The 25,117-nt window shown below is 42.8% G+C and overlaps 2 protein-coding genes across 6 annotated transcripts in view; both read right to left on the bottom strand.

The window, feature by feature from the left end:
- Positions 1 to 8,918: 8,918 nt before the first annotated feature.
- LOC115534905 (zinc finger protein 492) lies at positions 8,919 to 15,721 on the bottom strand. Of its 3 annotated transcripts, XR_003974382.1 has the most exons (5): positions 15,479 to 15,721; positions 14,060 to 14,301; positions 13,120 to 13,364; positions 10,653 to 10,742; positions 9,047 to 9,181 (listed from the first exon to the last, which is right to left on the bottom strand). XR_003974382.1 is itself a non-coding variant. In XM_030346207.1 (4 exons), the coding sequence occupies exons 1-4, from the start codon at positions 15,611 to 15,613 to the stop codon at positions 9,162 to 9,164; spliced, it is 642 nt and encodes a 213-aa protein (XP_030202067.1). In that variant the 5' UTR covers positions 15,614 to 15,721; the 3' UTR covers positions 8,919 to 9,161. The 3 variants fall into 3 exon arrangements, 2 of the variants coding, with proteins under 2 accessions (XP_030202067.1, XP_030202056.1); XM_030346207.1 differs by lacking the exon at positions 10,653 to 10,742 and having other exon boundaries at positions 8,919 to 9,181; XM_030346196.1 differs by lacking the exon at positions 10,653 to 10,742 and having other exon boundaries at positions 9,015 to 9,181; positions 13,108 to 13,364.
- A 539-nt stretch (positions 15,722 to 16,260) lies between these two features.
- jupb (junction plakoglobin b) overlaps positions 16,261 to 25,117 on the bottom strand; it is an 82,140-nt gene continuing 73,283 nt past the window's right edge. For all 3 annotated transcript variants that reach the window (XM_030345973.1, XM_030345992.1, XM_030345983.1), the window contains 3 exons: positions 22,808 to 22,850; positions 19,170 to 19,317; positions 16,261 to 18,837 (listed from right to left, as the gene is read on the bottom strand). In XM_030345973.1, the coding sequence (XP_030201833.1) occupies positions 19,181 to 19,317; positions 22,808 to 22,850 (180 nt within the window). In that variant the 3' untranslated portion in view covers positions 16,261 to 18,837; positions 19,170 to 19,180. The remainder of the gene's footprint in view (positions 18,838 to 19,169; positions 19,318 to 22,807; positions 22,851 to 25,117) is intronic.

Genomic DNA, 25,117 nt, shown 5'->3' with positions numbered 1-25,117 from the left:
CAGATTGTGTTGACTTTTCATTCGCGATATAGCCTACAGTCGAGGACAGGAAATTACCTCATAATTTGACTTGAATAATGAGTGCTGATCACCTGTTCGAAATTAATTTGGCCTGTATAAAACTATAATAGTTATTCGGGGTGAGGAAGTTATTTTTCTGTAAGAGCAATAAAGTTGTACACTTCTAAAAATAATCCTGTAGCCCATTAAAAAGTGGCCAACAGTCTGAAATGGAAACACATCTTGCCAAAAAACTGTTTAAAATAATAATTGATTGCAGGCTGCATAATCTGTAGCCTACACTAAAATAACTTCGCACTTGTTCAGTTTATTGAAGCTTATCAAATAAACACACGCGTGACACCGCATTTAAACAGCACCGTCGCCTAGATCCAAACCGAAGGTTCTACACACTTGTTGACTTTCACGACAGGTCGGTGGTTCCTGTCTCCCGAGTGACGCTCTTCTCTCCGCGCGACGCACCAGAGGGGATTGGTTTGCCGAACCGGTAGGCCTATATTTAATTCCTCCATGGCGTCAGAAGAGTTGCATGATCTGAATGAATTCAGGTAGAAGAAAATTATTATAGACATGGAAAATAAAACCAAATTTAAGGCGTAAAACAATTTAAGACTGAAGGTCATCTTAGTCCGAAAAATATCGGTTTTTAGGGAGTCATTCTAATTATTATGACGTGGCTTAGCTATGCCTATAATTTATTATTCGCCTGATTTTTGCGCTTTGCTTTAGGCAAAGCATCATTATGAAAGCATCCCTTTCGATAATAGCCTACGCCACGAATTGTAAACCCGAATGAACACTGGTGCTTAACGGTTTTTAAGGATTATTAACTTCTCTTTATATTCGTAGAATAAAATATGTTGCATGCCTATCATTTATACCACTCCTCCCCAGCACGAGCAGAGGGGAGAACCCTTAAGGAACAGCAACGTTTGCATCACAATGATCATTTATAGTTGGCCTATAGGCTATATCCATCTTTATTAGCCTCATAAGAGATTTCGTTGAAGCAACCCAACTACTTATACCTGCGGTAAAGGCGCGCATACTCTGGACACAACACAAGTTCCATCTTTTCATAAGGTTTAGACTCTCTCTAGACTATTGAAGTACACTTCATTTAAGAGTTAACTATGGCAGCAGGATCACCGTGTCATCTCAATAAAAAATAAAATATTTAGCTGCAATCATTTAACAAGTTTCTGGCCTACATGGGAACAGAATGGTCCTTCACCATAGTGTTCAGTTGTAGGCATGAACTGGTAAAATCAATATCCACTTTTCCATAGCTATTCATCAAAGCCAGGGAGACTTTTCAGAAGCCTCTATACATTTGCATGATTTGCGATTTTCAAACGTTTTTTAGATTTGACCGAAAGGTAAATCAGAATTTTCTTTGGCAGTTGTACATCTGTAGCTGCTTGACTGAGAACTTACCTCCAGGCAGGCATTGTGGTCCTTGAGGCAGAAGATGGGCTTTTACAGACAAACGCTCTACAAAGAGAATACGAGCTTCGGGTAATAATAAAACATTTTATTTGTATAGCACTTTTCTAATACTCAAAGGACACTTTACAAGGAGAGAGAAAGCAACAATGAAAATGTGAATAAAAATATGAACACTTTAGACTCTCTCTAGACTATTGAAGTACACTTCATTTAAGAGTTAACTATGGCAGCAGGATCACCGTGTCATCTCAATTAAAAAAATTAAAATATTTAGCTGCAATCATTTTAACAAGTTTCTTGGCCTACATGGGAACAGAATGGTCCTTCACCATAGTGTTCAGTGTAGGCATGAACTGGTAAATCAATATCCACTTTTCCATAGCTATTTCATCAAAGCCAGGAGGACTTTTCAGAAGCCTCTTTACATTTGCTATGATTTGCGATTTTCAAACGTTTTTTAGATTGACCGAAAGGTAAATCAGAATTTTCTTTGGCAGTTGTACATCTGTAGCTGCTTGACTGAGAACTTACCTCCAGGCAGGCATTGGTGGTCCTTGAGGCAGAAGATGGGCTTTTACAGACAAACGCTCTACAAAGAGAATACGAGCTGTGGTAATAATAAACATTTTATTTGTATAGCAACTTTTCTAATACTCAAGACACTTTACAAGGATTGAGAGAAGCAACAATGAAATGTGAATAAAAATAACTTTTTAAAAAGATGAAAAATACATTGTCAGTAGACTTGTGGTTATTTCAACAAGCAGGGTCGCCAAGTTAACCTTATCTTTTTTTTTGATTTTTTTTTTTGTTTTGAATTGTACATTATAATTAATCAAACGCCGAACATTGGCTTGGATATGATAATCAACTCACATTTGGACCGACAACTTAAATATTCCCCCCCCACCCCCAACATTTCTGTTCCAATCTTCAATATTTACCTGGTTTTTTGTAACACCCTGTTGGTTTGCTGTAACAAAGACCACTCGGGAGAGCGAGGAACTGCTGGCATGGTGTAGTAAAGCAACTAAAAATAATAAAATGAAAAAATGAATGAATGAACCCACTAATGACCGACTCTAGGCTGGGCCTAGACAAGGGGGGACAACGGCTCTGGAGACCCATAGGCCAGGTAGCGCAATGTCATCTCAGAAGGTATGACATCACAGCACAATGCAAGTTTCATGTGTCCACTCGATGCAGTAAAGCTGTGCATGTCACTGTCCACAATTGTGATTTAAAACATTTCGTTATTAAGGGTCAATATTAAATATCCAAGAAAAACCGCTCATGGATGCGTCTGTGTGTGGGGGGACATAATTAACGTGCCACTATTTATTTATAAAAACAAAGTGCTTCAAAGTAACAAAATGAAGAAACTAACACTTAAAGGTGGGTATGGAATTCTCTTTTTTGGCCATTTTGCTAAAATTACTTGAAATCTTTATCGTAACCCACTTACAGCACTGAATTAGAAGTACTGACATGAAAATTAAACAAGTCAATCATCTGTGGAACGGGCAGGGCTCGAAAAACTCCAGACCAATGATTTCTCCAGAACCACAGAGTGGCATTGGACGGTAAGTACGTCAATCAAACGGTCGTACTGCACTCCACTCTCCCCTGCGCGTGACCCCTTCGTGCACGTACTCAAATATCTTGACCCAGAGCAAGCTGCTGTTTTTTGTCATCCCTGCGGTAGCTACCTAGAGCTAGCCAACTAGCTAATGCCCTCCCTCTCGCGCTCTGTGTTCGCGCTCGTGCATGATTGCGCATCCATGTATTGGAATGGGTGGAGTCAGAGTCAGCGTGGAAGGAGAGGGGGTAGGATCATTTGAGTTGTGTGTTTTCAAAATCTGCTGGCGTTTCACAAATCCCATACCCAACCTTTAATCAGTTGGTCGTCTTGAAGAGTGTGGAGGGGTTAGCACAATTCAACAGGTTTATCAAACAGATTATCAAAATTACAGTAGCATTATGTCTGGATTACACTAACCAGAAAACCCGGTAGGATATTCATTTCCAGTTTGGTTGGGAAATGTGCCAATGTGATCAGTTCACAGTCGCATCTGAACCGGCGCTTTTGAATTTTTGACTGAGTTTTTCATCGGGAAATAGGCCCAAACGTGAATTCCAATATATTGTTTTTTACAGTGGATGACAAATGGTCCAGGTTATATCATTGCAGAACTTTCAAACGGTTTCTCGGTTCCGGGATAAGGGGACCTGCAAGTCTGGGAGACGGATTAAGAGTGAGAGAGTGAGAGAGTGAAAGAGTGAGAGTGAGAGTGAGAGAGAGAGAGAGAGAGAGAGAGAGAGAGAGATCTGACGGTAACATCAACCCACATGTGACCAAGTTAAATATACAAAAACTAATTTCAGGGTGGGCCCTATGACGATAATATTAATAAAAAATAAAAAAGTTAACAAAACCAAAAGAAAAAAACAAAGAACATTTCACATTTCCTCTTCCTCTTTGCTGTAACCTGAAAAGAGAACGACGGGCCGCGCAGCAGAGTTTTGTCAGATTCGTTTCCATGACGATTTGTAAGCCATGTTTCTCTCGTCTTCGTCGGTGGTCCGAATGAACGTAGCAGGAGAAGATCCGCACACTCAGTCATCCAAAATTAAAAAATAAAACAATTATTTTCAAAATGTATAAAATAGGGACGATGGTAGAGGTGAGACTATTTATAAAAGGACAGATAATGTTGTTGTTTTTTTTGTCGTTTTTTTTTTTACATAACTAGAGAAGGGGGGGAGGGGGGGGAAGCTGGGTATAAATTTCCATCAGTCAAAGGTTTAGGGAGAAAGACATTTTTAACTTATATCAAGTACATGGCATAGATCATACATGAGGGGTCAAGGCAGCACAATTTTTAAACCTATAACTACTCAGTAATCATTCGCATCTAGTTCTCAATGGTGCCCCCCGGCCCCGCTTCCACATCGGAGTTTGGGGGGGGGAGGGGGGGCGTTGTTGGGGAGGAGGGGGGGAGGTCCGAAGTCGGCTGGCAAAGGAAAAATAAAACAAAAGATAAAATAAAATAAAAAAATAATTAAACTCTCCCAGCCTGGACCCTGGGGAGGGGGGTGGTGGGGGGGATGAGGGAGGTGGGAGTCATGAGGAAAGGGCGGGGCGGCAACGCTTGGGGCGGTGCTGGAGGGGCTGGCTCAGGGCTTTCATTGGTTGTAGAGGGAGCGCTGCTCCCACGGCATGCCCTGGATGGTGCGTGCCACAGGGGAGGGCTTGAGCGTGGGGGCCCCGTTCGGATGGAGCCCGTGGCTGATGGGGTTGATGGTGGTGAGGGGCCGCTGTGGGGCCAGAGAGAAGGCGTCCTGGTGCTTGGGCTAGAGAAAGAGAAAGAGAGAGCAAGGGAGATATAAAGAGGAAGAGATACGGATAAAGAGATGGAGAGAAAGACCGTAGACATTTATTGAGGGGAATAAAAAGACAACATCAATAAATGAGGAAGACTTTTGAGCAGGTCATGGAGAAAACGACAACACAGTGACACTTTTAAACCAACGTTCCAGTCGAAGCCTCTGCAAGGAGTTCCGGATGTTTTACAGCTGGGATGGCTGTTACACTATCGAGGCAAAAACAGGAGTTTTAAAGCTAGGGAGGGCGATTTATTTTAACCCTTTTTTTGTTGTTGTCATATTTGTTGAAATTCTCTGACTGTGCCCTCCTGTCACACAACCCGAATCTTAACAAGGCTAGGCAGGCCTATTGCTACACCTAACAAGCTTCTCTTGTTAGTATTTTTGCACAGTGGTTTTGGAGGGAGGCCTGAATGATACTTCCAATATCTAGCTTACTCAAGCTGGTTACAATTGCCTTCCCTAGCTATAATTTCCTGCTTGTGCAAAAGAAAGATCATTTTAAAACATGATTAGAAGGGGTGGGAGAATGTCGTGCTATGAAATACTGCAATCTTAAAACGTTTGCCATGATACCACGTCTTGAGATTTTAGCTGCTTTTTTTAAACTGCCCAGGGATCACCTCTCTTTACCACATTCCCTGAATAACTGAAAGGCCATTGTGTTTTTTCAGGTAACCCGGCTAGAGTTGGACTGTGGATTGCCCCCGCTTGTTTTAGAAGTTTTTATTTCCCTGTTGCAGGAAATTCGCCAACCAAGGTTTTTAGATCTCTTATTAGATCAAAATATATGAAAACAATTATGATCGATTATTATTATTATGAATAAAAATGAAGTATTATCGTCATCGTTATTATACCAATCAATGCAATAAGGGCTCTTCTGATTGTTTGGAGGCATCCATCTTGCCCGTCAATCACATATAGCTAAGCTCCACCACCACTGCTTCTAGGCCACCCCTCTCAATGGCCAAGGAGTCCCTTAGCCTCCTTCCCAACTCTGGGAAGAAGGACAGTTCTTTTTGGCATGTTTATTGCCTACAGCAGCCTCTATTAGCAGTTTGATTAAGCATTTCGCTCCACTCAACCAAATTTTTGTTGGAACCCCCGTGTGTGCTCTTCCATCGTGAGCCTAGCGAATCCCCACACCCCTGATATTCGGTGGATAACTCTATCCACACGTAGTCTAATGGCTGTCAGAAACGGCTTCATCAGTTTGCAGGATTTGCCTTCTGCAGCTGAACATTGGAGAAAAAAAAATATATATTTTACCTGCAGCAGTTAAGAGCGATGCATAATTAAATAATGGAGTTGGAATATTGGAGAGCAATGGATTCCTTGCAGAGACTTTACAGACAGAAAGAAGTTCAATGGGAACACTCTGAAGTGTTACCCGGCAGACAGAACCATTGAAACGGGGAAACATGCCATAGTACTGCACAGCAAATATACTACTCAGGAACGGAAAACCAACAACACAAATACAATATTACCGGGATAAACAAGACAAATGCATTTCCAACAACTTGGTTTGATTTGAAATAGGAAAAATAGAATATCTTTAAAAAGTCTACAGATATTCTATTCTTAGTTGTTGTGCATGCAAATACAAAAACATGCATATAAACGTGCAACACTACTTGAATTTAAAGGTTAGTCTGAAAGCCGGCGCCAGGGTTAGCGATGTTAGTCATCGGTACCAGAGAGATGGCCAAGGAGAACCGCAAACATATTCATCATTCTGCCCTTTTTGTAGCTGTAAACCAATGCATTTTCTATACCGCTCCGTTTTATGAAGAGCCTTTTATGTGTGTTTTAGTGTTATGAACATTCAAAGAAAAATCTTGCCGCTTCTCAAAAGAAAAAGGTTAAATCCATAAAACAACATAATAATAGCCTTGAATGCATTGAAGAACAGTACAGCACAAAGCACAGACCATGGCTCTACTGATGGCATGGCACTATCAATCTAACAACTAGTCGAACAAAGGGCTCTGACAGAGCAGGGTTAGGGCAAAGGTCCCAAAGACTGAAGAAGGTGTAGGCAGACTAGTCTATGTCCGTGTGGAAGGGGGTTAGTATGGCGGACAGCTTAGGGAGGAAGGACAGCAGCCCAGCGGGCCGTTGACGGGAGCGCGAGGGGGGGGGGGGGGGGAGTGTGGGTGAAGGCGGCTCTCTCTCCTACCATGGGATGGCTGGCGTTCAGTCTAGTGTATGCAGATCCCATGTCCTTTACCTCAGGCACCAGGGGCTGGAGCAGAGAGTAGGAGGAGGTGTTGGACGAGGAAGGGTGTTTGCTTGAGGAGCTGCTCCTCATGTTCTGCTGGCCCCCCTGGCTCTGTGAGGAGGATGAGCTGGAGCGCCCCTGTTGGGGGGGGGGGGGGGAAGAGAGAGTGAGAGATGATGCATCTTAAAAGAAACTTATAAAATTGATAAAAAAGGTAGTACAAGATGTTTTATTAAAAGGAGATTAGGAATAAGCACATTTTACCATTCCAGTTTATTAGTCTAGAGTCAAGCCCTTAATAAATGATGCATTCAGTTTTTCGATGGAGGCATTTAAAAAGTGTACGAGCAAAGCTATTGCCATAACGTATTCTAAGTTATGCACACTTTTCTTTGTACATTTCAAACTAGGGCTGGGCGATATGGACCAAAACTCATATCTCGATATTTTTTGTTCGAATGGCGATATAATAACGATATTTTGAACAAAACAGGTAAAGTGTGTAGTTTTAACTCCGCGCCACAAGTATTCACTATCAACCATTTATTTAGTGTTTTTTTTTTTTTTTGCTCAACGAAGCAAAGCTGTGCTTTGAGAACAGATATGTAAGGGATAATGTAAAGAACGCCGGTCATTATCGGGAAAATAAGCCCCGACAGGGCGAACAGGACACAGAGGGGCTTATTTTCAATGATGACGACATCGTTCTATACATTATCCCGCTTATTACACGGCTACTTGCCTAAACGAAAAAATAACTTCATGGTGTGTCTTTTTAAAATTTATTTGTAACCAGCATTCGTAGTGTTGATCAGCAGAGAAATAGTCTGCCAAAGACGCTGACGTCGCATAGCAACCGAAGACGCTGGAGTTGACAAGTTACCGGACTATTTGCAGAGTGATACCAAAGATGTCATTAGAGACAAAAAATCCTGTTTTCCTTGACAGCCTCTTCTATAATATGAATGATTTTAGCTTGTGTGTGCCCGTGCCCGTGCCCGCGATAAATCACACACAAGCTAAAATCATTCAAATTAATGTGCTTTATTTTTATCTTGCACTATTGGAGCACGTACTACTCTCTTGTGCTCCGCCTCCGACTACGAGATGGTTAGTGTTACAACTTTCTGCTGTCGGCTCCCAGACACGTTCCCTCCAGGGCCGATGATCTCTCAGGGGCAACACACCCTTCAGTTTGACCGGCAGTGGGTCTGCTTATAGGTCGGAATATGGTCGGAATGAAGCGGCCAACGATTCTTGCCGGGTGCTTTATTCTTTTACTCACAACCGGACTCGCTCATTACTTCACTAAACTGACATGCACGCTACCGCTCGCTCTTCCACCGCCCGCTCTTCCACTGTGCACTCTTCCACACACACACACACACACACAGTGATATGCGCACCAGATACTTTCTCGTGTGAACGAGATACTTTCTTGTGCGCACCAGATACTTTCTCGTGCTCACGAGAAACGTTAAAAACATTATTTTTAACCCATGTCCCTTTACGGGTTCAGTACTCTCTACCACCGTGCCATGTTTTTGTTCAAAGTTTGTTGTGATGCGAAACGTCCGTGGGTGGGAGAACGCTACGTACATATAAGGGGCGGGATTGAGCAGCTGAACATGGTTTGTAGGCTCAGAGAGCAGCGGTCGGCTTTATAAAATAGCGCTCGCAAGGCAACATCAAAATAATATATAATATACCGGTATGGCGATATTGTCCCAACTACATATCGCTTTCAAAAATATACCAGTATAATTTTAAAACCGGTATATCCCCCAGCCCTATTTCAAACCAAACAAAAAGTTGTCAGTTCTACTCCTTGTACCTGGTGGGGGTCCGAGATGGATTGGCTGACCACGCCCCCTGACTGGGACATGGGGGACACACAATGAGAGGCCATGGGCTCCTGCTGGGAGTGGCCGCCGTGCTGCTGCTGCATCATGGAGTAGTGTTGCTGTTCTGATGCTGCTGCTGCTGTTGCTGCTGCTGCTGTTGTTGCTGTTGTTGTTGTTGTTGTTGTTGATTTTGTTGCTGCTGCTGCGCTCGCTGGCGCCGCTGGGCGGAGTAGTTAGTTCGACGACCGCCCGGCTGTAGGGGGGAGGGAGGGGGGGTACCGGGGTGTGAGGGATGGGGGAAGGCAGATGGGGAAGGAGAGGAGAGGCAAGGGAGGGGAGGGATGGATAGGAACAAAGAGTTGAATTGAGGGCGTTATAGTTGGTAGCTTGTGTGGTCGTATTGTAGGTGCGACATAAATGCGAGGTATGCCTTCTGGGGTGTCCCTGAAGAGAGTGACATGGAACGAGCGAGAGAGAAAGAGAGCGAGAGAGAGAGAGAGAGGCGTGTAACGTGATGACGACGGCGACGATGGGGGACGCTTGAGTCCCTGAGTTGATGTGTTTTAGGTTTGATTCTGGCAGACAAAACTCAAGACTCCGGACTCAAAGACCCATCTGTCTGAGACAGCTATTCTACTAGCATGGAGAGGTGGAGTGAATACGTTGCACGTGCACACGCACACACATACACACGCGCGCACACAAACGGACCACAGTTACACACGACCGTATACCTTTGTTCTAACCTAACCTCCTACCATGGACTTTATTTGGACTGAAATGTACTCTATGCTATCCCTGAACACTACGGGCTAACGAAGAGTGTTTTTATTATTCGCTTTCTCACACACTTAACATGTTTCCACCGTTGTCCTCTGTGTTTGACTCACCGAGGCCCCACGGCTCTACGAACCGGCTTGATGCCGAAGCAATTAGTCCACTGACAGACAAGGATGTTGGGTTTTGGTCAATGCAGCCAATGGAAATAAAAGATTTGTTGCGTTTGGCTTCCGGATATCAACTAATTGGCAAAATCCTTTCGGCCTCTGGTCACATCATACGAGTGAGTTTTCAATTATTCATGCTATTATATATTCAAAGGGAATTAACCAAGACTAGGTATGGATACATTTGGGTGGGATTGTTTTGCAATACAACTGCATAGGTTTTTCCTGCTGTTTTTCCCCTATCCCGCCCATAAGCCACACAGTCTAACCACAGAGGGCAGGGCGACAGAGAAAATGCCAATTACTTGAAATGATCATTACAGCAGCATTAGGTCTTTGAATATATATATAAATTGTAAGGCATAATGCTTCTGCAGCCAAGCCTTATGGTTCCAACTTTTATTTATGAAACTTTAAATCGTACAATTGATTATCGCTTCAAAAGTGGAAAGCACATTCACCGTGCCGTAATTTAAGCCAAAAAGAACCGTTATGTGCAAAAAAACGTTTGTTATCCCTTGAATCGGGATGGTCAAACCGATGGTCTTAGAGGTGGGGGGGGGGGCGCTCTTGAAAAGAGACTCCACCTGATTTCAACACCCTGAAAACTAAATAACCCTACAGAACAAACGTCATCATGACCTATTGTTCTCCTGCCTCGGATTTCCCTGTAATCCGTGATAGTTACAACCATGCCAGACACACACACACACACACACACACACACACACACACACGCACACCGACCCACGGACAGACAGCCATGCTCACACCAACCTGGTTTTTGGCAGCGGCACTGCAGCGGTGCTGGGCCAGGTCCAGCATGGTTCGGTAGCTCTTAAAGCAGGACGGGCAGTTGAACCGGTTCTTATGAACCCACACAACACGCACACGTGAATAATACACACACAAACACACACACACACAAATTCAGATTACTAGCCCGGTAAGGCATATATATCCGAGGACGTTGCGATTGTTCCCTGCTACCCTGAATCGGGTCTAACCCTCTTCCTGTTCTAGCCCTGACGCCAGTATATCATGTCCTCACACGGGCTTCTAATCAAAACTAAACCTGCGTATCCAACGGTGGGTCGGAGGAGACGATAACCTGCTAATCATATGCCACCATTCATTCACAAAGCGATTGATACCACTATGCCAAACGCACAGACACAGCCACCTGGCACTCACACACACACCACTACACAGCTCCAAAATTGACAAGCTGCTTTCAAGCCTATTGTTTAACAACCAGACTCTGTATTATCCAATTGATGGTGGATTCCACAGATCAATGGCTGATTGAGTGGCGCCTGTTGTAGAGTTACTTAATTCCGAATGATTAAGTACTGCTCCACTCCAAACATTACAAGTCGCTCATTTGTTGTGTGATACAGCCACGGCTAATTACAGATGCAAGAAGAGGAGAAATTTGGCTGAAATCAAAATTAGGGGTTTCCGTACTGTCTACAGCTTGCTTACCCAACAACCTGATCCGGGAAGCCAATTGAAAATTGGTTGAAAAAAAAAAAAATGAAGAAAAGAAAAAAAAAAAAGAGTGTTGATTCTTATTGTCAAAGCAATAAGCGTAGTGAATTAACTCATAAGAGTTCATGGTTCGACCTGTATCGGCATGAACACTGATCCTCCGGACCAGATGGTGTCGGATCAGAATCTTGGCATCAGCGCCTTGTTTATTTTGGATCACGTGTGTTTACAGAACACACACACACACACACACACACACACACACACACACACACACACACACACACACACACACACACACACACACACACACACACACACACACCACACACACACACACACACACACACGCACACGCACACACGCCGGTGCCCCCTTGCTGTGTTAACAATGGCCAAACTGTTTTCAACGCGACCAGTCAACACAGAAGAAACATCACCCGTGCTTACGACACTTTGACGAGCGTCGTAAGGACAGCGTCCAGTTCGCCCGGTGAGTTGTCAGCAACATTCATAGCAATCATTCTGCCACTCAACTGACAATGGTGGGGTTGGCGCTTGTGAAACCAAATCGGCTAGCTCGTTGACAAACCAAGTTGCTACCCAAGTAAATGTCATGCAAAGTGGATAGTCAATAAACCAGGGTTGAATTTGAATAGAATGTGCCCCTCCTGTTAAAATAACCCAGACAACCATTACATGGCTAGCTGGCTAACACGGTAGCCTCCGGGTGTGCTAGCAGAGCCAAGGCAGTACACAGCATCTGACCTTGCTCATGTGGTTGAAAAAGGGATTTGGATCTACCAAAACGAGGCATTACAAATTACACACACACGGCCCGGATTATTGGTATCGGCTCTTTGTAAATTGCATATTCTCCAACGCCAATACTAGCCTGTTATTGCTGGAATTGGTTCAAGTTGCAGTGCAATTTGAGAAAAAACGTAACCTACTTAATTATGGCGAGAAATGTTGTCAACTGCATAAACATTGATTGCTGATGGTTCACTTTCTTTTAGGACCAACACCAATTCTCCCTACACATGTGATTAATCACCAATAATAGGAATCTATATATTATCTCTAGAATTAATAACGATTTTTCAGAACGTTAATCCAAGTATAATTACAGAACATGCAGATAAATAAATATATCCATTTTGAATTACAATTAAACAGTATAACTACTTTAACCACAACACTAAATTGTGTCCTTCATTTGCAAGCGGAGACCGGTATATCGCCTTCACCCCTCCATGTAAAAATCAGTTATGACGGTTTCCCTTCCCCCTAGCATTAGATTATTAGGATTTTTTGATAACACGTCATCCTGATTCAGTTGATTTAGAAAAAGGTTCATTATATGAAATAAAGTAAATCAGCTTTTATTTTCCCTATATTTTACATAGACTAAATTACATTTAGACAATGGGTCCTTAATTTTGGCAGGCTACAGGGGCCCTTCACTGGTATAGTCAAGAACTTAAAACATAGTGGAAATACAAATGGGGCCTTCCCAAATCAAGAAATGGAGATCACAATTTGTGATGGTCAATGACTCCAGAACAGAATAGAAGGGGGAAGATTTGAATCCCAGATCAGCCTTATATTCATAAAGCCAACCCAGGTGAAGAGGAGGCGAAACCCCAGCAGCTGGCTACAACCAAAGCACATCACAGGTTTAGCTTGGCCACAACCATGCACCACACACACACACACACACAAACAGAAAAGAAACACACCTTCCCACCCACCTGGCCTGACGCCGCGTTGCAGCGGTGTTGGGCGGAGCTCGAGCATAGTGCGGAAGCTCTTGCAGCACGACGGACAGTCGAAGCGGTTGGGCCCGTCGTCGTGGATCTTCTGATGGTTGCGCAGGTAGCGTGCCAGGCGGAAGGCCTTGCCGCACAGCTCGCACGCGTACCGCTTCTGGCCGTGGATGCGCATGTGGTTGCGCAGCGACATGTAGTTGTTGTAGGGTTTGCTGCAGAAGTCGCATCTGGGGTGACAAGGAAACGTATTGTTATTCTTTTTTTTTGTAATTAAGTTTTGTTTCCAAAAAGAAACGGGCCACCGCAAGACAATAACAAATGAATTATAAATTATAATATCGTAGTACCAACATTGTAATGCTAAAACCAAAAAGGTTGTATGCATTGAGACAAACAATATCATATCTTGTAAAATGATGTCATACCATCGATTTTGGGAGGATTAAGACTATAACTGTGGCATACTTAATACCCAAGGAAGACTGGAACGACAAGGGCGCACAATCTCACCGAGATATATTCTAGTCGTCAAGCATTTAGTCTCTACGCCACAGCGATGTTCTGATGACCAAGGCAATAGAGCCGGCCTTTGGACAACAATGGATGCCTACGGCTGCAATGCTGCTAACCAGACAATGCTTTGTTTCATTGGGGGTGGGGGAAAAAATATAAATGGTTGGCCTTCTCCATTAAACAGCTGATCATCTGGAAGGACACTGAAGGAGAACACATTGAAATCACTTGCTCCAATGCACAAAAACAACTTGAAAGTCACCTGTTTTTCAAAGCATGAATTAAATAAAAATATATTGCCTTTTAATTTATATAAATAATCTGGGACAGCTACAGTCACGCCTTCCACAGACCTACTGAGAGCACAGTAGGTCAAGCCACTGAACCGTGCGATGGACGGGGGTCTCACCGGAAGTCCCCGGTCCTGTGGGTGAGCTTGTGGTTCAGAAGGGAGCTGGCGTGCTTGTAGGCGCAGCTACACAGGTCGCAGGCATAGGGCCTCTCGTCTGATTCAAGCTCAGCCGCCGCGATGTCCGCCGCCGTGATGCCCGTGGACGCCACCGCCGCCCGGGAGTCCAGGGTGATGCTGGAGGCGGAGAGCGAGGCCGAGGACGAAGGCAGCTGGTCGCACCAACTGATGGTCGAACTCGGCTGTCGCAAGAGATAAGAGAATGGAGGTTTGATATTGTGTTGTTTTTTTTTGGGTAGCAATGGATGTGTAAATATGCCCAAATCAAATTAGATTATTATTATATTGGTGTGAAAATAGTGGAATAATTTTGATACGCCTAGTATTTAAAAAGGGTCATATATTTCCCATTAGCTGTTAAGACGATTCTGCTAGACAAACCATTTATCAAAAAAAATTAATTGAACAAAAACACTCAACTCAAATAAACTTAATTATGAAAATATGGGGACACCTTAGATACCTTTTCACACATAAGACATCGTACAAATAAGCACAACGTTCAGCTCACAAAAATAACGACGGGTAAAGCAGAGGAAAATTGCCATGGATGTATTTAACTTCAGATCTGTATTAATTATTGTGCTGCGTGAGTGGCATTTATAATCTTCCTTGAAGAAGCCCAGCCAGGGTCGTCACAAAGGGGTCTTTCAGATGCCCATACGGGGCGTGTTCCGCTTCAGTTTCCGGTGGAACAACTCGTCATGTTTACTTTTCACCAGTCGATAAAATTATGCGGGCCACTCAGTCAACCGCATCTCATATATTCAGTGATAAAACATGTTATTTAAGCGGATGTAAAATTACTTTCATCAATGTCCTAACCCACATACATCAATTCATACGCCATCTAAAGAAAACTTATTGTGTGCCTTGTTGTGAAAACGCTGCCTTTGGTGAGGCTGGCAGAGCTATGGCTATCGTTCGACTCGGCTAGTAGATGCTCAGATACATTTCTAGTTCTCAAATAATCTCCACCAATTTAATTTATTTGTGATGACATATCAATATCCGATCGTCGTGATATAAGTATTAATTCAACAACTGCGGGATCAACCGCATAGTAAGCGTAAGTGGTCCAGAATGGGCTAGCTGGTAGCTAGACCAGGCCTCACATAGCATGACAACTGGCAGCAATGTTAGCATGCTGCTAACTTTTTTTTTTTTTTATGCAATCCTTTTGTAAACACAGAGTAACCGGTGTTGCCACACTGCGTCGGAAAACAGTAATGGCAGTTTCAGACTGCAAATACCCATAACCCGCATATGCCTATTGGTCAAATGAAGATATCTAGCAGCTTAAAATAGCTATTTAGTTGCTTAGCTCGCTAGCTAATGGTAGCAGAATCAGGCTCTTACTCCGGAGTCATTGGGATCCTTTTTCCAGAACAATTGAGAGCAGTGTCCAAAAGACTCTGCCGATGTCACATAATTTCCTCCGTTTCTGTCCTGAAAGTCTCCATGCGTACTCCCGGCATTTGTCCTGGCGTACATGCTTGCTTTACGGTTTGTTTTACTTTTTTTGATTGTAAAGAAATAGGGCCGCTTTGTGGGGACCTTCTTCCGAAAAGAAAATATTTCTTCTTTGTAGTGATTGTTTTGGCGGCGGCTGTATCTACGGGTCTAGCACATTACCGCCGCCTACCGGCCTGGAATATGAAATATAAACTGATGTATTTGGCATGAAGGCCTATATAGCAAAATAAAAAATGAAATCGAATGGCTATGTTTATGACATCACAGAGAATATTTTATTGGTTGTGTTTTGAATGGGAATTTATTTGAAAGGACGTATGGAAACTGCAAAAGTAACACTAATAATAAATTCAAATCCAATACACTTGTTTCGCTGTACATCGTGTTAAAATAACCTCTTTGTTCACTAGTACACTCAGTACTAGGGTAAAATTACTATAGGCTTAGGCCTTGTCATTGGCCTTAGTGAGAAGGGCTTTCATATAATAAGTGTATTTCATGCACTCTAGCGGTAAAACGAGATGAATTGGTCTTTAACTGGGGTTTTCTTGTCCCTGGTTGCAGATATATGGATTCTCATTATATTTTCCCATATGATGAACAAAATGTAGAGGCTACATGTAGTAGTACTAAATCTTCAAGTCACGTATCTTGAGGTAAAAAAATACGAAATACATTTTCTTTTTAATAAAAAAGTTTTCCTTGCTTTATTTCGCAACATCCCACACATATTCTACACGTTTATTTGCTCTCTCGGTTAAACAACTTTTTTTCCTCTTCTTTCCAGGTGAGATGGATATGGGCTGACAGATTGTTTGAGGTGATTAATTAACTTCATCTTACTGGGGCGGAAAACAATTACATGGGAACATTGTACATATATAGCCTCTCTATTACATTTCTGGGGGGTTATTTTCCCAATTGTTAGCACACAGTGTCAGGCCTTTGTCAGTCCACAGAGATGTAAACCACAGTTGACACCCATTGGAAAAACATTTGCATTCGTAATCATAACTTGTGCATCATTTTCCTTTGACTTGAAAAATCCACAATACATCATCTCAGTGCTTCCATTTGTTTTAATGTTTAATTTCTGAATCACACCGGAAATCTTGAATTCAGTCCTTCTTTCAATCAAACAGTGGCATGCATGTGTTTTTAACATGTTTCTAACATGTCACATTTAAATGTTTTGGAGATATCCGAATATCTCAAGAGGTTCCCTCACTCAAAGGCTCACTGTATAAGTTTGAAGCCTGACGTGTGTGAAACCAGGAAATCCAGTCTCAATTTCAAAGCAAATTAAACTCACTGGATGATAATTATGAATTTGATTTAGTATCAATTCAATATTGTTCTGCTTATGAATGTTTTCATACACTTTTTCTCTCGTCCTCTTTTGTTTGGCTGTGCACTGCAAGCACACAGATCCAATATGATTACTGTCACAAAGTTAATCTCTTTGGCAACCTCATGAAACCCTGCTTACGGCCCCCTTCTCTCTTCCTCCCCTCCCCTGGTTCCATCTCGGTCTGCTACATTAGGAAGCAAAGCCAGCATGCCCCCCTGGTGGTTGGGTTCATGGTTCATAAAAAAAGGCCTCAGGAATTAATTCAACAGAAATGTTTGATGAGATCCTGAAGTAAATCAGTCAATAACCCTGTATATATATATATATATATATATATATATATATATATATATATTATATTTGTTATTGAAATATAATTTTTAATTTGTCCATTTAACTTTAAACACTTATGTGGTGCTTAAAGTGGAACCTTTTTATTTGTCAATCATATAATGAAGGATTCTGATCAGGAGTGCGTATAACCAGCAGGGGGCACTGTTGGTCTCTTTCTCTCCCTCATGTTCCTTCTAGGAACTTCATTTCTTAAATGTTGCATCTTTTAACAGCACAGCCATTCCCGCTTCTAGACCTAGTACAAGCATGTACATTAGCATACAAAAAATAAAAACAAGACACATCTTTCCATACACTATACACAAAGCGGTAAAGACACCAGTATAAAATTGGTTTTTGATCTTTTTTTTTCTCCAAAGCGCATTGTATTAAATGACTGTGTCTAGACAGATAGACACTTGAAACTTGTGCTGTTAGTTTTGAGTGCATATTAGTGGGTCTGCTTGGTGAACCGATTGATATATTTTCGTAATCTGGGATGCTTTCTTTGTCCCTTAACCTATGGTTTGAGTGCAGGGTGTGTTGGCTATGAGCTAACAGAAAGCGCGCCTGGACGGATCAGCAGAGTCTGACCGTTCTGCATGGCGCTTTTTAACATCAACGGCGTCCTCCCTACTAGAGTTCCTGTTTTGCTTCTATGTGTAGGAGGTGGACATATTAAGAGAATCACATGGTACACTGCCATGCAACAACCACGAGTGGACACACCCCAGGACCTGTCTTAAGAAATGCTAAAGGACTCCTCTAGACCGTTTGAGGCATGCAACATGGGCACTTTTAGAAGCAACAGAGACAGGTTTTATCCTACCGGATGTGTAAGGAAAGATAATTTTTGAATCGCAGAATAAAAAGGTTTAGGGTTCAATGCCAAAAATACCCATTATGTATCCTATTAAATCTCTCGGATTAGAGCCAACAGTATCTTTAAATACATTGTGTTCTAAAAGTGGTTGAATACAATCTGTCCGCCCTGAAGGTATGATAGGGCTACCGAAAAAACGATTGAACAGATGGTAATAAGTGTCTGCCTGCTTGTTAAATCTGGCAGCAGACGGTTTCCCCTAACGTCTCAGAGTGAGATGGGATCTGCAAACATCCTGACGCAATGTTGCTCCGATCCGTTGCTTCACAAAAGACACCCATCTAACATTCCCCCAAGTATGCACACGCACACACACACACACACACCCACACGCATGCACACACACATACACTCTCTCTGACTAGTTCTCTCACACACACACTCTCTCTCTCATGCTCCCTCACACACAAGCACACACACACACGATAGAACATTTCATTTACACTTACAATGAACACGTATAATACACATCCCTCCTCCTAAAAGTGGTTCTTGATTGCCAAGTGGTATTTTGTATTTCATCCCGTTCCAGTCCTCTGTGATTAAAAACCTCTCCAAACGTGGTCCCCTTCAGGTCCTCTTCATACGCACAGCAAATCGTCTCTTTCCTTTTCCTTCCCCATCCCATCTTTTCTTGCTCCTGGTTGTCCCATGTCCTGTAACACTGACAGGGAGCTGTCGTAGACATATGGCGTTAGGGTTATTGGACGGCTTACAAGTGGCTTACAAAAGTCATATAGTTGGAATTCATGCCGCATATAAATATTTATTTATTTGATGAATGTAGTTGGTTCAATGACACATTTAATTCAAATACAGACAGGAGGATCTGCTTCATTCTCTATATGCATCAGAGAATGTGTGTGTGTGTGTGTATGTGTGTATGTGTGTACACGTGTGTGTGTGTGTGTGTGTGTGTGTGTGTGTGTGTGTGTGTGTGTGTGTGTGTGTGTGTGTGTGTGTGTGTGTGTGTGTGTGTGTGTGTGTGTGTGTGTGTGTTGCTTTACCTGTTAACCTGTTAGAGGGGTTCCGGGTAAGGGTGTCTGGGGTCGTAGGTCATGTCAGGCATGTAGGACTCGTGAAGGTCGGGGTCAAGGGGCAGGGTGTCCAGGGGAAGGTCTGTGTAGCCGTACGTCGGGTAGGAGCCATCGAGCTCTGGGAGAGGGCACACAGAGAACAAGATATATGAGAGAGATATATGAGAGATATATGAGAGAGAGAGAGAGAGAGAGAGAGAGAGAGAGAGAGAGAGAGAGAGAGAGAGAGAGAGACACATTTAAGATAATTATTTAAAGACTACCCAACGACCCAACAGGGGCTATTGTTAAACGGCACATTCATTTGGACTTAGATTCCTAGTCTTAGACAAACTTTAATTGAATTCTCTCTGCGTTTCATAACCACCGCTACACATAATGAGTTATTAAGTGCAGCTTAATTGATGTCTGGGTCATTACCTTTCAGCAATTTCTATTTAGGAAATGTGTGTGTTGGTGTGTGTGTGTTCTGGCCTGATGGGTGGACAATGTGTGCTTGTCTCTTAGATGGAGCGTATAGATTCTATACGCGATGGTGGCCAGCTCCAGGTTCATGATCAATGTACTATACAGTATAGTATCTATACTATACAACATTGAATCATGAACTCCATTATGAGGCTGCACACCATGACCTCTCTGCCAGTAATTACAGGCAGCAAGACTGAGAGCAGATAGTATAGAGGCCGACAGACAGGCAGAAGGTAAATGGTAAATGGACTGCATTTATATAGCGCTTTTATACAAAGTGCTTTAGAATATTGCCTGACATTCACCCATTCATGTACACACCGACGGCGGAGTCAACCATGTGAGGCGACAGCCAGCTCGTCGGGAGCAGTTTAGTTTAGGTGCTTGCTCAGACATCTCGACACCCAGATAGGAGGAGCCTAACACTAACTAGCAACCTTGCGGTTACCAGCCAACCCGCTCTACCTCCTGAGCTATTGCCGAACGACTGATAGCAGATAGTTAGACAGACAGACGATGACAGCAGATAATGTAGCTAGAGAGATAGACCAACATACCTCCAGACAGACAAACAGACAAATAGTTAGGCAGACAGAAAATATATTTGCAGCCCGCCTTAACGACCCTCAACGTCCGCTTAGCCATGATGGGAAACTCATACGCACTGACTACCCTGCTTGCTCTCGGTCGTTGACGTTACCATGACAACAGCGACGTTTTGTCTGTAAGTCGCTGAAAGTTTTTTCCTCTTAGTCAATAACATTATGTTAGGCGAAAACCGACACATTTATTAATATCTTTGAAAGCAAGGCTGGAGAATATTGGGCAGACAAACACCATTGTTTTGATATTTGTGTGGATGTAATGCATATGACATGACAGCAGACAATTCCTTCAGCCAATGACTATCCATGGCAGCTATGTTTATTTTCTCGCGTAAAGATAAACAAAATACCTGTCATTCATTGCTCTTCATCCCCTTTGTAGAGTAAGCTTACAAACGCTCCAGAATATTGGTTATTCTGTCTCGTATTTATGTGTTATATATGCATGTATGTGAGTGTTAACTTTTTGTTTATGAAGTAGAACAAATAAATTACTCGAAATTGACAATTGTCACGGACATGCACATGATTGTTCAAAGTTTGGGAATCACTGGTCTAGACAGATGGACAGACAAACCTACAGACAGACACCCAGAGAGACAAGCCAGGGTGACGGCCATTATATGTAGTGTAGATAGACAGACGGACAGACAGACAGGTTGATGGAGACATCCCAGATATTACCATATATCCAAACATTATACAGCACCTTCAACTAACCTCCATTAGAATTCCTGAAAGCTTTGTCTGTGTGTTGGAACATTGGTACGTGCCAGAATGTCTGCATGATTGTGTGTGTGTGTGTGTGTGTGTGTGTGTGTGTGTGTGTGTGTGTTTCCATGTGTGTGTGCGTGGGCTATTGCAGAGGATTAGAGGATCTTGGAAAAAATGACAAGGAGATCACAGCTTTTAATGAGTCTTACACACACACACACACACACAGACGCGCGCACACACACGCACACATGCACACGCTCACGCACACAAACACACAACAGACATATGCCACAGCATATTGGCTTGGCAGCAGGAGTTCTGTTTGCATGATTGCCTCACACACACATATATCTTAGGTGTTGTGTGTGATGGAACATAATGTTTGTTCGTGCTGGTTGTATGTATTGGTGTTTATGGTGTATGTTACATGTGTGAGTGATAAGATTTTTGAACAGAACGACAACAGCAACCTTTTTATTCATACAATCCTACGACACATACATAAATGAATATGATCCTATATGCTTTGATCCCACCATCAACTAAAGTGAACAAACTTGGGAGAGAAAAAGTTGGAGAGAGAGAGAAAAAGAGTGGGAGAGAGAGAATGAGAGAGAGAGAGAGAGAGAGAGAGAGAGAGAGAGAGAGAGAGAGAGAGAGAGAGAGAGAGAGAGAGAGAGAGAGAGAGAGAGAGAGAGAGACTCTAATTCATCATATGAACGTGTAACTGAACCCCCAGGTTCAGCTCGAATTTTAAAAAAAATTGTTTTAGGGACGAGGGGTGGAGGCGTGTTATCCCCATGGTAACGACCAATGCCAACTTTGCAATCCTTTTTTTAAATAGTACCGTCGTTGTGTAGGAGCGATATAATCAGCGATGTTGAATATGAAGTGTGCCACACACTGTGTGGGGTAATGCTATAAGTGTCCAAGAAGCTTAACCATCTCTCGAACACACACATTTAAAATCAACCACTGCGCAGACAGAGGTCAACACACACCCAGCTCACTGCTGGTGTCCCCCCCTCACGGCTTCGAAGGGCTTGGAAAGGCACTTTCGTTGTCTCCAAGAGAACGCAATTTGCCAGGGATTGGCAAAAGTAGAGGATTTTACACCCGTGTTCTCAAAATGATGATGTTTCAGTTGCAGACAAAAAATGGCACTGAAAACTATGTGGAAGATTATTGAAGACAAAATTACCTTGTTTAAAACAACAAAAAGATCTCCGATGCACTGCCCCTTTAAGAGAAAGCCAGTGGCTCTAGGAGCCAAATGGCCCCTGGGGCACTTGGCAAAATAAATATGTTGGTGTTGTTAGGTATTAGCAAGTTAGGTATTATTAATCTGCATTTGAAGCTTGAGCCAAATGTTTACTATTGTTCTGACGGTGTTTGTTTTAAAAACGGAGGCAGGCCTGAATGTGATCTTCACTGTGCTGCAGAACACTGCATGGACCGAAACAAACAAGGCTGGGGACAAAACATAAATCACCACGATGGATTTGATTCGTTTTCCTATTCCATTGCGTCAAACGATGTTGAGTTCTTGGGTCCTTATCGTGCCACTACACCAAAGGAAAATGCTGTACAAGGTTAGCGTGCGCCTTAACCATGGGGATAGCACATCCCCCCTCCTCCCCAAAACCCTCAGCCCAAGAGCAATTTCTTTACTTTTCATAAGTGTTACAATTCGAGCTGAAACAGGGGGTTTGCTTCTAGCTAACTCTTACTAGCTCTTAGTATTAGCAGTGTATTGATTAACACTACCTCACGTAACATTCAACAAGCGATGCACTGAACAGTGTCCACACTTACCGTCTGCGAGGTAGGTGGGCTCCATAGGCATCGCATGATGAGCCTGGAGAGGGAGAAAGAAAGAAAGTATCAATTTCTTATCTAAAGAGCGGTCCGGTCCAGCTCTGCTGTTTCAGCATGGCAGTGCCAGGGGCTAGAGGGTTTGATTCCCACTGGGGCCAGGGCATGCCAAGAGTATGTGCATACCATCAGGGGATGGTATGATTGCGAAGCCAGCCTAAATCGCGCAAGCCCACCTCCGGGTTCGTCTCAAGATACGGGGCCGGTTGTAAGCCCCTTGTGGATAACAGCGTCCACTAAATGCTAAATGGAATATCTTTCATGTAGTCCAAACCGACAGGATTGTGTGCGAGCGTGTGGGCGTGCGTGAACTAGTCTGGGCAGATGTCTGTAGGGGAGCACCCAAAGAAAGTGGATAGATGGCAAGGACTATTTGTGTGAGATGAACTAGTGTATAACGTGTGTGAGCATGTGTATATGAGAGAGAGAGAGAGAGAGAGAGAGAGAGAGAGAGAGAGAGAGAGAGAGAGAGAGAGAGAGAGAGAGAGAGAGAGAGAGAGAGAGAGAGAGAGAGAGAGAGAGAGAGAATGGATGGTGGGGAGGTGGCTGTGTTTGATATAGGGCCAGCTAGCCTAGGGGAAGACATGACACTGTGATGGAGACACAGAGACACAGGCTGAGAGAAAAAGAAAGAGAGAACTTTATTGCACGATTTATTTTAATGTTACTACGAACAAAAGGTTTTAGCTTATCAAGTGAGAGAGCGGGAGGGAGAAAGAGAGAAAAGGAGAGAGAGAGAGAGAAAAAGATAGGTTGGTAGGTAGGAGAGAGCCTCTTGTCAGGCCCGTAAAGCATGTCAAAAGGTCCTTTCACAACAACGGACAGGTAGCGAATAAAAGCAAGAAAAAAGCAGATGAAAATGTCGGCGCCAAAGCTATTTTGTTTAACAGCGATGCCACCTGGAAGAACTATTCAACATACAGAGCCTTATGATGACGAGATTGTGCTATTCCTTGCAACAAAATATTCAATGTGTTTAGAGGATTCAAATAAACTCAAAATAATTGTTTTCCCTACCAATCCAAGAGTAAATAAGTGCTGAATGTCTGACCACAGATGAAAGGGATTATGATAACTGGGTGTGCATTCATACAGCCATGTTTTGGAGACGTTTGTTTTTGAGGTTGTAACTAAAATGGGCTATCGCTCTTTAGGAGGAAGTTTGTATAACTTCAAGATACATGTTATCGAAAGCAATCTATATTCACCTGCCGCAGTGGACGTAAACATTGGCTTGAGCTACCAACTGCTATCTAGATGATGAACGATCAATAGATATAACAGATAGCGATAATTATCTATAAATGTGGTTTACCACTGTGGATGCAATGAGAGTACTGTGTTGAGAAACATTAATAGGCTGTTATTTCTGCCATGTCATACCACATATACATCGGTGTGATTGGTTAAAGTGATTTATTCGATTAGAGCTTTAAAAACTACCTTGATGCAAATGAAAAGAATGTTGCATTATTGCAATATGGAAATAAATTGATGTGAACAACGTCAAAGGACCTTAAGACAGGGAGGGACCTCTCTCTCTCTCTCTCTCTCTCTCTCTCTCTCTCTCTCTCTCTCTCTCTCTCTCTCTCCCATCTACCGCTTTTATTTTTATCCAGCAAAGGTTTACAGAGGGAACAAAATGTTTTCCAGCACCCGCTGATGTTCCCCTCATGACTCGTACAAACTTTCAAGATGCTACTTGCTGAACCCAGGGCACCTGCTCATCATGTACCTGCTCTCAACTTATTTTTGCACAATTACTTCTAGGGTAATACCGTGCAGGGAGTGGCGACAATCTGGTGATTCGGAATCGTGAATTTTTGTGTTCGCTAGATCGTGGTCAAAATGACAGCCATGCGAAAAACAAATGAAAATATATTCACAATGGCAATTAAAATGCGATGTGCATTACAGCGATCGCTTCTGCGGAGAAACGAGGGGAAAACAAAACAATCGATCAGAACCACAAATTAGATCGTTATCTACTCTGCCCCATGTCGTTTGGAACAGTAATCCAGTCTTTAGCATCCTCCTAATAATCCACATCTAAAAGATGCGTTCAAAACAAATATCCAAGTACTCTCTGACCCGATTCATCCGTCACTAAATGAAGACAGCGAGCAGAATGCCAGCAGCTGCGGTATGCCGCTCAGTGTTTCAAGGCCAAATGCTTAAATTAACAGTTTTGTTACATTACATGGAAATGAAGAGTTCTCCAAACCCTCACAAAAACAGTTGTGTTACAGT

The sequence above is a fragment of the Gadus morhua genome, chromosome 2 (genome assembly GCF_902167405.1).
Source record: "Gadus morhua chromosome 2, gadMor3.0, whole genome shotgun sequence".
Taxonomy (NCBI): Eukaryota; Metazoa; Chordata; class Actinopteri; order Gadiformes; family Gadidae; genus Gadus; species Gadus morhua.
This window is presented reverse-complemented; position numbering and strand designations above follow the sequence as displayed.